The sequence below is a fragment of the Cucumis sativus genome, chromosome 3 (genome assembly GCF_000004075.3).
Source record: "Cucumis sativus cultivar 9930 chromosome 3, Cucumber_9930_V3, whole genome shotgun sequence".
Lineage (NCBI taxonomy): Eukaryota > Viridiplantae > Streptophyta > Magnoliopsida > Cucurbitales > Cucurbitaceae > Cucumis > Cucumis sativus.
This window is the reverse complement of record NC_026657.2, coordinates 970,530-982,005: the sequence shown is the minus strand read 5'-3', so window position 1 is coordinate 982,005 and position 11,476 is coordinate 970,530. Positions and strand designations below refer to the sequence as shown.

General features: G+C 32.6%; 2 protein-coding genes across 3 annotated transcripts; both read right to left on the bottom strand.

Annotated features, from left to right (window-relative positions):
- Nucleotides 1-53: 53 nt before the first annotated feature.
- On the bottom strand, nucleotides 54-4,362 carry LOC101208086 (26S proteasome non-ATPase regulatory subunit 13 homolog A). The gene is made up of 6 exons (XM_004146061.3): nucleotides 4,086-4,362; nucleotides 2,627-3,073; nucleotides 2,227-2,307; nucleotides 1,276-1,472; nucleotides 1,100-1,199; nucleotides 54-585 (listed from the first exon to the last, which is right to left on the bottom strand). Exons 1-6 carry the CDS (start codon nucleotides 4,233-4,235, stop codon nucleotides 400-402), a joined length of 1,161 nt encoding a protein of 386 aa, XP_004146109.1. The 5' UTR covers nucleotides 4,236-4,362; the 3' UTR covers nucleotides 54-399.
- Nucleotides 4,363-7,677: 3,315 nt separating this feature from the next.
- Nucleotides 7,678-10,171, bottom strand: LOC101208810. 2 transcript variants are annotated; one of them, XM_004146064.3, is made up of 3 exons: nucleotides 9,520-10,171; nucleotides 8,724-8,900; nucleotides 7,678-8,023 (listed from the first exon to the last, which is right to left on the bottom strand). In XM_004146064.3, the coding sequence occupies exons 1-3, from the start codon at nucleotides 9,583-9,585 to the stop codon at nucleotides 7,850-7,852; spliced, it is 417 nt and encodes a 138-aa protein (XP_004146112.1). In that variant the 5' UTR covers nucleotides 9,586-10,171; the 3' UTR covers nucleotides 7,678-7,849. The 2 variants fall into 2 exon arrangements, with proteins under 2 accessions (XP_004146112.1, XP_031738534.1); XM_031882674.1 differs by lacking the exon at nucleotides 9,520-10,171 and adding an exon at nucleotides 9,016-9,146.
- Nucleotides 10,172-11,476: the final 1,305 nt, after the last annotated feature.

Below are 11,476 nucleotides of genomic sequence, written 5' to 3'. Positions count from 1 at the left end.
GTATAGCTCATTAGGCTTCCCATATTAGGCATGAAGAAATGAGATTATGTGTGTTATATGAAGTCTGGTTTATAAGATTTAAACATATCATAAAATGGATTTCCATGGAGCACATCAAAACTCAATTGTATGCAACAAAAGTAAAACAAATACAGAAGTCAAATTAAGTCCATTTCAACTCCTCCAATCCATGCTCACTTTTAAAACTAACTAGACTGAAGTAGAGGCTTCTGCTTCCTAGAAAATAGTTCAAGATAGCAGTAGGCAAGATGAAAAGACAGCTTGGAAAACAGCCAGCCAGCCAGCACATGAAAATCATCATATAAAGGATCGGCAGTAGTTTCTCCTGGCTTTTGTTTCGTCCCTTGGCTAAATTGTTTAGAGATGAAATGAAGAGGATTATGATGCAACTAGATCAGGGGTCTCGGCCTCGACCGAAAGTAAAGCCGTGTGCACTTTTTCCACCCAATTGTCCAGCCGGTCTCGCAGGGATTTGATCTGTTGAATGCCCAGAACCCTAGGTTGCACCCAGGAAACATGTACCGTTCCCTCGACTTGATCGATTATACCTTCTATAAGGTGGACCTGCAACAGAAAACAACCAATTTTCTGTTATAGATGGTTGGGAGAAAAAGTAAGTCTAGCGCATTGGCAGAATAATTCGATCATGGAAATTTTCAAGTCAGTCAGAAAGGTCAGCTGAATGTGCTAAAGGAAGTGAAACAAACTGCGGTAGATAAGAATATCGTCAGATCAGGTTAAGATTTAAGACTACCCAAAAGATGAAAAAAAACATGAAAGATACAGACCTGCTTATGAAGTTAACCTAGAAACCGATAATCAAACGAATGAATGGAACTGGTTTTTCTCAAGTGCCGTGAAAGTAGTGATAAGATAATTTATTTATTTCAGCATCCAACTTTGTTTCATTCATCCAACTTGCTACTTTTTTTACATCACCGCTGCTTTTCCTATAGGTTACAACCGTATTCTTCCAGCATCACAATTTCTATTGACACTATATTAATTTGAGGTGACCAAGTCCATGGCCAAACTTGAAACAGATCTTTTCGTGAATATAACTACAAGTGAAACTTACAGAGAGACTCTTCATTAGTAGATGCTCCACATCCTCTGTAGAAAGTTTTGTCCGCTCTTCTATAACTTTCAATGGAATGGTTCGGTCTTCAGACGGCCGGCTGCAACAAAACCAAATCAGCACCAAAATGGTATAGAAAATTCAGTTATTGAGACAAAGGAGCTAAGCCTGCATGCCTGAAGATAATTTCCATGAGGCAAAGAATGTTGATTTTCTCTAATAGTTTCTTCTCATTATCAACTAAAGCTGGTTGGGCCCTTAAAGCTGCGTTATGGACTTGGCATAGCTCTTGATAGCGAACTAAATCACCAGAATTGAATGCCTGAAGAATGTAGTAAAGCCACTCGACCTTTGTGCCCGACAGACTTTTGATCTGAATTGCAAGAAATTACGGACACATCAGGTTTGAAGTCCAAAATAAATAGAGGCATGAAAAGATTAAACACTGACCACAATGTCTACACAGATACCAAATGTTGCAGCCTGTTATAAATATGAAGACCACTTCATTGTTTTAAAAGAGTAATGCAGCATTGGGACTTTTTCTCTTGAAGAGGTGAGGCAGTATAAGTTTCCAATTGAATTAAAAACATTTTACAAGTTCTAAATCGGTGTGACATGACCAAGTATTACTAAACACGATAGTCATATAAAAGTGTAAAAAAAAAACTACCCTGACAATTTCCACATAATAAAAGAATTTTAGAGATCTTTAACATCGCAATTGTCCCAACTCAAAACTTTATATCTTTATATCTTTGAAGAATGAGGCAAATCACTGTTAGTTTTCCAATCATTAGATGAGGCATAGAGACTTTAAGCCGCAGTGTATCTTCATAAAGGCATAAATTTCTCTAGTGGTTCAGCAGAGGCACAAGTCTAGAGGCTAAAAGAAAAAGTCTTGCCTTGAGCGAGCCTCAATAGCTTGTAAAAACATTGTTAGCACTAAATCTAAATTATATTGAAAAGGCTGAGTGATATTTATGTTGCTCCATCTCAGGGAGAAAAAACAAATGAGGTGATTTTTGAGAAAAATGGAAGGAAAAATATAAGCTCTCAAAAGCAACATAAAATATTACACAGGCAGAAAGCAGAAAGAAAAAAGGAACTAGGGTGCAAATTCTTACAATAGGATGCCCTAGAAGCTCTCCAAAGTTGTAGATGTTGTCTCCCAGAAGTGCAGAAAGAGATAAATCAAATGCCAAATCCTACAGGCACAACATACAATAATTTTGACAAGTGAAAAAATAAACAAGAACCAAGTATAGATAGAGGATAAGTTGTAGATGTTTATCTCCCAGAAGTGCAAATATAGACAAATCAAATGCGAAACCCTACAGGCACCACAATGGACAATAATTTTGATAATGAAAAAAAGAACATGAACCATGTACGGATACAGGATAAGTATTGATCATGCATTGGCTATCATGAAATGAGCTTGCTTATTTCTTATTTGAAAAGGAAAAAAAAATTACAGAAATAAAAGTAAATCAGTATGTAAAAACAAGAAACAATTCATCATACCAATTTAAATGAGTCTGACAGTGATTCCACTGAAGTGTATGCTAGATAAAGAAGAGCACTTTTATAGAACTCAGCAAATTCTTTGCGGGACTTGTAAAATTGAGATGAAACCCAATAATAGCTAGCATAAACAGATGGATCAATGTCCGTCATGCTGTCAAGAGTGCTCTTTCCATCTTCCAATAGTTTCTTGCACTCTTTTTGGTCACCTTGCTCAAGTTTAAAAATAGCTATTTGCATCTTAATATAGAGGATAGGCTCCTCTATGCGCAGCTCTTTAGTACTCCTTAGTTTCTCAATTATCCCTTCAAGATAACTAATGGCGGCTTCTTTCTCCGCATATTGACGAGAGACAATCACAGCAAAATGAGCAAGCTTGAGAAGATTGATTTTGGTCTCAAAATCAGTGATGAAGTTATGATACAACTGAATCAGTGCATCACCAGCCTGAACATTTAAGCATAAAAAATTGTCAATTGAATTTGAGGTTTCTACATAAAGACATGTGGATAAAGCATGACATTACAGTACAACTCAACCAAGAATTAAATTATACAAGGGCTCACCAAATAAAACATCTAATAGCTTGCTCAAACTAATTTAAACTATTTCAGCTCTACTAGACCAAAATCAGTACCCAATGAATGGCTATCCACTCCTTAGTCTAAACATCTAAAGATCGTATTCTTTAAGAAAAGGGTGAAGTCAGTGATGTCAAACTCAGGTATTAACAAAGACCCCAGTTCGTGCTTACTATTTTATTCTCCAATCTACTACAATGTCAACTTTAAATCTAGATAGGGCAAGTTAGAATCCGAGCCCCAAAGCTTAAGACGTTGACGGTGGGCTAAGGTGACTTTGATATTTTGATTAATGCCTCAACTCTTCTCTCCCCAATAGACCTAACGTGCAGGTTATAAACATGAAAGAGAGAAAAAATTACAATGTAAAGATTGAACTGCAAAACTTGTTGCTCTACTACAGTGTAAGAAAATCTTAATCTACTCAATCCAGTTTTTACAAATGAGTAAATTGGACACGAGTCACCTCAAACAAATCATTAATCTCCAACAAATCCACCTCACCCCAGCCCACATTCCATCGATCCGTTCAACTTGTTCGCTCGTACTACAGATATAAAGAGGGGGGAAATTCTACCGTACTTCACATTTCAACTACTCTGAATCCAACAAAGAGTTAAATACAAAATCCAGTTAGCTCAAACAACCCCTTCAGCAAAGACCCCCAAAGTTTCAAACCCCACAATCTTCTCCATCTAAAAACCCTAAGTTCTCAATCCATTTCGCTATCAAAAATTCAATCTCGACACTCCCAGACCCAAAACCCTAACAGTGTCCACCTAACAACCAAAGCATCTAAAAGCTCAAAACTACCAGCACTCACAAAATCAAAATGTCGACAAATTCATCCAAAACGTGGGAAGTTGGAAAAAACCAACCTGGAAGACGGTCAGAGCGACGAATTGCTCAAGCTTGAGTGTGAGCTGATGCCAAAGCTTCTTCTGGTACAGATCTGCAAGGGTATTGTACCATTCAGCGAGCTCAGGGTGCGAGTTACGAAGGGTATCGAGGTACTGTAAAGCGGCCATGGCTGCTCCGGCTATGGATTCACGAAGAGGGAAAAGAAAGAAAAAAGAGAAATCCAATTTATATAATTTCTGCCTCTTCCTCTGTTCTTTTTCTTGTTCTCAAAGAAAAGAATAGAAAAGCAGAGGAAGATTTACATAAGATGGGCTTTATGGTCATTTCGCGTGGTCGTCTATGGAGTCGGATTGGGAATAATCCGAACTGAATATGTAATGGGTCGTCGGGTCGGGTTTGCCAAATTCCTCGTAATTTTGGACAGATTTTTAATTATTATATTTGTTAAAAAACATATAAAAAAATAATGCTGAACGATAAAAAATTTGAAAGTTGTGAAAATGTAAAAAATAGAACAGAGAAAAAAGAAGTGGAATGAATTTTGTGTAGTTTTGTTAAATAATTTGTTTTTTAAAAAATAAACTATTTACAAAATATGGCAAGTTCCGTGGAACTCTCTAATAAATTTGAGTGTTTTTTAAAATAAAAAAATAAATTAAAATATTTATAAACTATAATAAAATTTTGGATTTGATCGATCATAACTACTCATAAACTTCTATTAATATTACTGATACAAACATATAGGTGGATATCAATGTTTATTATTAATAGAATTTAAAATTTTTGATAAATATTTTGTCAAATTTGTTGTATTTTACGATTTTTTTAATAAATTTAAGTTTTTTTGTTATATTTTGTAAATAGTTTTTTTTTCGATTCATAACATATATTTTTAAAAAATATTTATAAATAGAGCAAATTATCATATTTTATCTTTGATGAATCAAAATAAATTATTATTTGTATCTATCATAATACAAATAGATACATATAGTAGTGTATCAATATCTATCATAAACAGACTATGATAGTTTGTTATATTTTATAAATATTTTAATTCATTTGGTGGTATTTAGAAATAATCCAAAAAAAACATAGCTATTCTAAAGTTGTTCTCAAATTTTACTCCAAACTTTACTATTCATGAGATTATACCTCAAATTTAGATAATGTTGCCATTATTCTAAGTTCCAATTGAAATTTGATTTAAAACAATATGAATGTTCTAAGTTAGTTTCACATAAACTTTATACTTAAGTACGATTTAAATATAAAAAAATATGAATGTTGATTATATTTAGAAGTTCGAAGATGACGAAAATAGTCAAAGTTGAGAAAATTTCAATAGTTCACTTTTGACTAACAATATATCAAAATATGATTTGAATTTTAAAAAAATTAATGCAGATTCATGTTGAATTTTAACTTGAATGATCGAATGACTAAGTTGCCTTTTGACTCAGTGAAAAAATCTAACATTTTGTTAGATAATCCCACTAACTCTAAGTGGGATAAGTGGCTACATGAGATGTAAACATCTAGCTCACCATCAGTGTGATGTGAGGTATTGAGTTTTGATTACATACATTTTTCATGTTATTAATTTATTTAAAGACTTATCTTTCAAGTGTCGAAAACTTTTGGTGGTTCTTGTAAATTTCCACTTTAAAAATTCACAAAAGTTTTTTGTTATAAAAAAAACCACACCTCCTAAGTAGTTTTGATTACTTCTCTCCCAAGTTTTCATCTCTCCCTCTCTCACAAATCCTTCACCCATTGAGTCCTACGACATGGTTCTAAGTTCAGTTAATAGCGGGTCAACTCTAGTAGTGGTCTGGTTCGAGATTGTGGAAAGATTACAAATGAACAGGAGATATGGAGGTATGGTTTCTTAAAATCTTAATTAATTTTTAATTAGGTAAATGTATGTTAATTTATAATAGGATCAGATGCAACTATAGTTAAATTTAATCATGTTTTATGCTCTCATGTCTACCATATCCATTACGTTTCAAATTACTATAAAACATCTTGTCGGTGGTGGTGGCTATGGTTAACATAGCTAGTGGTCAGTGTATGGTTATATTTTGGTAGAGATCATATCATAATAAATCTAAAATTCATTAGTTATCATAAGTTAAATTGGATTTACTAAATGAGAGAGGCGTGTAACACACCTTAAATTCACATATACATTGCTTCAAACCTATTATGCCTATTCTCGCTGTGGGCAAAGAGGAAACACGTGTATTTTAACTCGATGAGGAAGTTGGTTTGGACTTCATTTAGGATCCTCATCTTGACAACATATTTTGGGAGACAAATGTTAGAACTTAGAAAACATTTATCCTATCCCTTATTAGATGTGATATTACAGTAACAACAATAATTATTTTTTAAATACGATTTAAGTTTGTTCATTTAAAAAAGCGTAACCTATACCAAAATATTTCAAATTCTTTATTATTTTATCATTTTTTTTGTATACCAATTTTGACATATTTTTGTCCAATTTGATTATGAGTAGTTGTTTCTTCGAATACATATATGTGTCCTTTGAGCTGAACTCAGTCTACCGCTAAGTTGAAGTTTGTTTTTTAAGAAAAAAGAAAATAATAATTTTTTTGTAATTGGTGTCATAAAAGCATTTAAAGTCAAACTAATTGAAAACATATATTATTAATATTATATTAAACAACTTTGTTCCATACAATTAATTATTAAGGCTTTTAATTCAATTTAATATCATACCAATAATTAAATAATCAAAGTCTCAAACGTTAGGTATTCACAGTTAGATCCTTTTGAAGATCATTATATCAAGAATTGTCTGGTACTATATTAGGTTACTTAAATAGAATAAAATGTTGTGGTTGTATTGGTCCTTCTTTTTATTTATTTTTTAAAGAAGAATAAATTGTAGGACAAATAAATGTTATTTAAAGAAAACAATTGAATTATAAGCATTAGAGAACACTACCAAACTTTACATACTTCAAATGTTAGGAAAAGAAAACAATTATCTATTAATGTTTATGACTAATAAATAGTGACATTTCACCGTATTTAAATAAAGAAAACAGAAATTCTTACCAAACGTCCTATTCCTATTCCTGTTCCTATTGAAAATAAATTTTAGGGTAAGATTCAAACAAGGATTACTAAACATGTTTATGATTTATCTTTTTAACCATAGAATAAAGAACAAGAAACAGTTACTAAGAAAAAAGAGTGGGGAAAAAACCAAGAAAGGGCTTAAATGGCCCCTAGTTGTCCCAATTCCTATCCCCATATTTTTAGGTCTCCTAGAAAGTCCTAAAGCCAATATTTTTAGAAAATGAGAAGCTGTAAAGGTCCTTTTGATATCCAGCTAATCTACCTATATTTCCATTCATAATTTGCAACTCTAAATTGTCTCAAACTTTTTGAGCCATGTGCAGGCAGGTTGTATTTACCTAACATCATTCATCTTCCTCTTCCACCAATAATCAAGTCTGCAGTGCCAAACCAATAATCTCAGACTCTCGACTGCTCGAATGTTTTCCCTTGGCTTTCGGGACCTCGATGACAAATGGACAACAAAACTAACAGAGATAACACAGAAAGTTGAAGATTTGAACACTAAATTTCTGATATATTATGTAAACACTGAACCCGTGACATGACATTGTACATGAAATAACAATAAAGGTAAAAATTTTAGGGGGAGGGGATGAAAACTTTAAAAAATATTGTATAGGGAACTCTAAATTCCAGATGAGAAGAGTAATTAGTTGTGCTATATCCCGGATTCCTCAAGTAGGTTTAGGATGTTATGTTCAGGAGCACTGATAGATGGTAAGATTGTGCGTGTTGGTCGTGGTCTTGTCTCGCCGACTTCAGCTTCTTTCATGACGGGTAAATCTGGCAGTTTTCGCATACTTGATACACGTTCCTTCCATATTCTTCCATCCTAGTGGGTTAGGAGTTCAAAATCAGATCTCAAAATATAACACAAACCTACAACTTTTAGTAGTGATAGGTTTGATAAATCAATAAGGAAGCCAACAACATCACAATTCTCTAACAATTAGTTCAACCAAAATCAGCTTCATGGCTTTCAAATTTCATCTATCATAAATATTATATTCAATCAGAGTTTTCAATGGTTTCAAGAGGGGCAACAAAGATTTGAAATTTCACATTTACAAGATCACAACAATTTGTCCACATACTAGTCTGGAAGGAAAATTACTAGAATCTAGCATTCCAACGTGTTTGATACAGATTATTCAGCAATAAGCATAATTCAAGACCGTGTAGTCATATGAATCCTATGATTGGGGTGGGGTAAGAAAAGGTTACTTCAGGTGGAACTGATCATTTTGTGCAATAAGTTTATGATTATTATACAGGACAACTCTACTTTATGATGCTTACCATACCGGTTTCTTTTTCTTATACAGTTTCTAGATATCATCTTTAAAATCACGAATAGACTTCCCGAAATGAATCTATGAATAAACGACTTCAGGGATTGATACCCATCAATTGCTGCCTCTTTCACCCTTGGACATATATACATAATATATGCAATAAAGCAACTAGATATATAATTGATCAGATGGACATTAAACTGAACAAAATTGTTCAAGATCAACTATGCAGCTTACATTCAGAATAGAAGGTTCAGGCAATGGGCACTGAATTGGCTGATCGTTGTCCAGAGGCTCAATTGGATGCTCAACAGGCTTGAACTCCACTGCTACTTCAATTCCATGAGAAGCAGTAGCAGAAGTAGCACTAACACCAGTGCTCTCTGGATTTGGAGGCAGTCCTTCTCTCCCATCCTGCACCATATGAACACACTTTATTAACATAAAAAATACCCAAAATATCCAAATAAATGTTTAACAAACCTAAAAGAGTAAAAGAAAACATGAACCCAGATGGTAATTTCCTTACCTCCATTAAAGTTTCAAAGTAAAACAGGACAAGTAAAATAGAAAATATGATGAAATCTTGAAACAACCATGGAAATCAGAAGCATAAAAGCTTAACTGATCCATTACTACGGAATAAACAACCTTTATTATGATTAATATTATTTTTTTTATAAAAAAAAAAAGACCAAAAATCAGCACTAGATTCGAGTTTCAGATGACCCAAGTCAAAGAATTCTACAAAAATGCCTCATAGAATCGTATTCTCCACCACAACAACGCAAGTAAGAATCCAATTTATCAAAAGTCAACCAATCTAGCAGCCACGAAAAAACCAGGAAATGAAAATTAAGTTCAGATTCTTCAAAAACAGAACCGATAATCTCAAGCGCAAGATATATAACAATCAGTGGATAACCCATCACTTCGAAACCTCAAAAGGGAAACAAACAGCCACAGATTCATGGCAATACACAGATTCGAGATAGTACAAGCAAATAAAAATCAACTTAATTCGCCTACTTACAAGGGCACTTTGCGCTCGTCGATGCCCTGTTCTGCTAGAAGAAAATCTTGAAAAAATGCCTACCATCTGTTCGATAAAAGACCCAAAACAAAAGTTACTCACAACAAATGAAATGGGTATTGAGATCTCGCCGCCTTTTGCCCTATAAACTCCTCTCTCACTCTATCTACTTCAAAGGGTCTCTCAATTTCTCTCTCTATAATAGTCCAAACGCCATAGACAAATAAAAGAGTCCAAAAAATTAAAAACCCAATAAGGATCGGATCTCGACTGGTTCGAAAGAGAAACAGAAGTCGTTTTCTCTCTCTTGAATCAAAGAAGAAGAAGAAGAAGAAGAAAAAAAAGAGAGAGGGGAAATTGGGTTATGGAAAATGAAAGGATAGGTTTGGTATAGATTGAAAGCGAAGTTCTATTGTAGCTTTGCTTGACGAATGGGGTTTTGGGATTTTGGATTTGATTCTTTGGTATCTTTTTGTAGTAGGATTGAACGGAAAGGGTTCGTAGAATTGTTAACAAAATTAACAGTGAATTGATAAAGCTGTGAAGAATATGGAAAGATCGGTTTGACAGAAGGTATGGAACACCCAAAGAAGTACATTCATTCAAGGCAAAAGGCATAGAAAACTATATTAAAAGAGATAACCCATTGGTGATTTCTTATTGGATTGTAACTTGAAATCTTTAACTTTTTTTATTATTATCTTTTTATCATCTTCTTTAGACGATTTGGAGCTATGTGATAATCTAAAGTTTGATAAAGAAAAACAGTGATATTTCGAACTATAAACTTTAGCTAAGTTATGTTCATTTTAAACTATTAAAAAAATGAATGTTTGAGCTACAAATCCTTAGGACGTTAGCAAATTTTTTAAAAACAAGTGTTAACTATACACCATAATAATGGGCTACTGGCTTTGTATTTTGAAGATTTAGATTGAGAGGCAAAAAGGTGTATACAAAAGAACTTTCTTCGGCTCAAGTAACTTCACACTTAATCCATTAAAGACTATTTAAAATCAAAGTTATACACAACCTTGTAGATGCTTGAAAAATAAAATTTATATAAATAATTTGGATTAAAATAATAACCCAAGTTATATTTTCTTATAAATAAGATTTTAAAAAAGTAACGATAGATGGTTTGATGTTGTAAGATTGTTATATTTCATAAACAATTTTGTTTGTTTGTTATTCATAAGAAATTCTCTTAAAGCAATGTGCTTGTCTGTATATAAGGATGCTATCATAGTTTTAGATGTATCCATATTAAATAAATTCTATAATATCGTTGTACTGAACAATTGTTTTATATAATTGCGATAAAGTTAAATAATGAAAATGTTTTTAGGGAATATTGTCTATCATAAACATATAGGAATGTATGAATGTATTGAGTATGCAGTTTAATTAATTATGACATATTATTAATTAAATGATAACAAATCTTAAAAAGAAACAAAAAAGATTACCTTTTTGGTTACAACATTTCCGGTGTAGCACCTAAGATCTTGAGGTTTTAGAACTTAACATATGAACTAAATCTAGAAATTTGTAACATCTTCATTTACACCATCAATTTGTAATGTAATTTGTCACAACAATATTTTTTCATCTATTAAAAGGTATTTCTAAAATATATATTTTTTCAAGGTGAAACCATTCCAAAATACAAAATAGGTTAATAGTCGTTCGAGCGTCTATGAAATGAAAATATATATAAACTATTTCAAAACAAACTTAAACTTTAATTAGTACAACATGTTTTGATTAGTTGTTTAAAAACATTTTAAAGAACTTTGTATTAAATGATTGTACGTCTTATAAAATTTAATTTATTTTAAAACAAATTTCATTAAGAAAACCAAACAAAATCTCGAATCATAACCTTCTTAGGTGCAACAACATGAGATAACCAATCAGAAGAGTCATTGGTCAAGCGCACCAAAAGAATAAGAAT

What these genes read in the sequence shown, in the direction of transcription:
- LOC101208810 (XM_004146064.3), bottom strand. Translation starts at nt 9,585, where the DNA reads ATGGTAGGCATTTTTTCAAGATTTTCTTCTAGCAGAACAGGGCATCGA. An exon ending in GACGAGCGCAAAGTGCCCTT is followed by an intron (nt 8,901 to 9,519) that starts GTAAGTAGGCGA and finishes CATATGGTGCAG; the next exon opens with GATGGGAGAGAAGGACTGCC. An exon ending in CTGAACCTTCTATTCTGAAT is followed by an intron (nt 8,024 to 8,723) that starts GTAAGCTGCATA and finishes CTAACCCACTAG; the next exon opens with GATGGAAGAATATGGAAGGA.
- LOC101208086 (XM_004146061.3), bottom strand. Translation starts at nt 4,235, where the DNA reads ATGGCCGCTTTACAGTACCTCGATACCCTTCGTAACTCGCACCCTGAG. An exon ending in TGTCAGACTCATTTAAATTG is followed by an intron (nt 2,308 to 2,626) that starts GTATGATGAATT and finishes TTGTGCCTGTAG; the next exon opens with GATTTGGCATTTGATTTATC. An exon ending in TACTAATGAAGAGTCTCTCT is followed by an intron (nt 586 to 1,099) that starts GTAAGTTTCACT and finishes TTTCTGTTGCAG; the next exon opens with GTCCACCTTATAGAAGGTAT.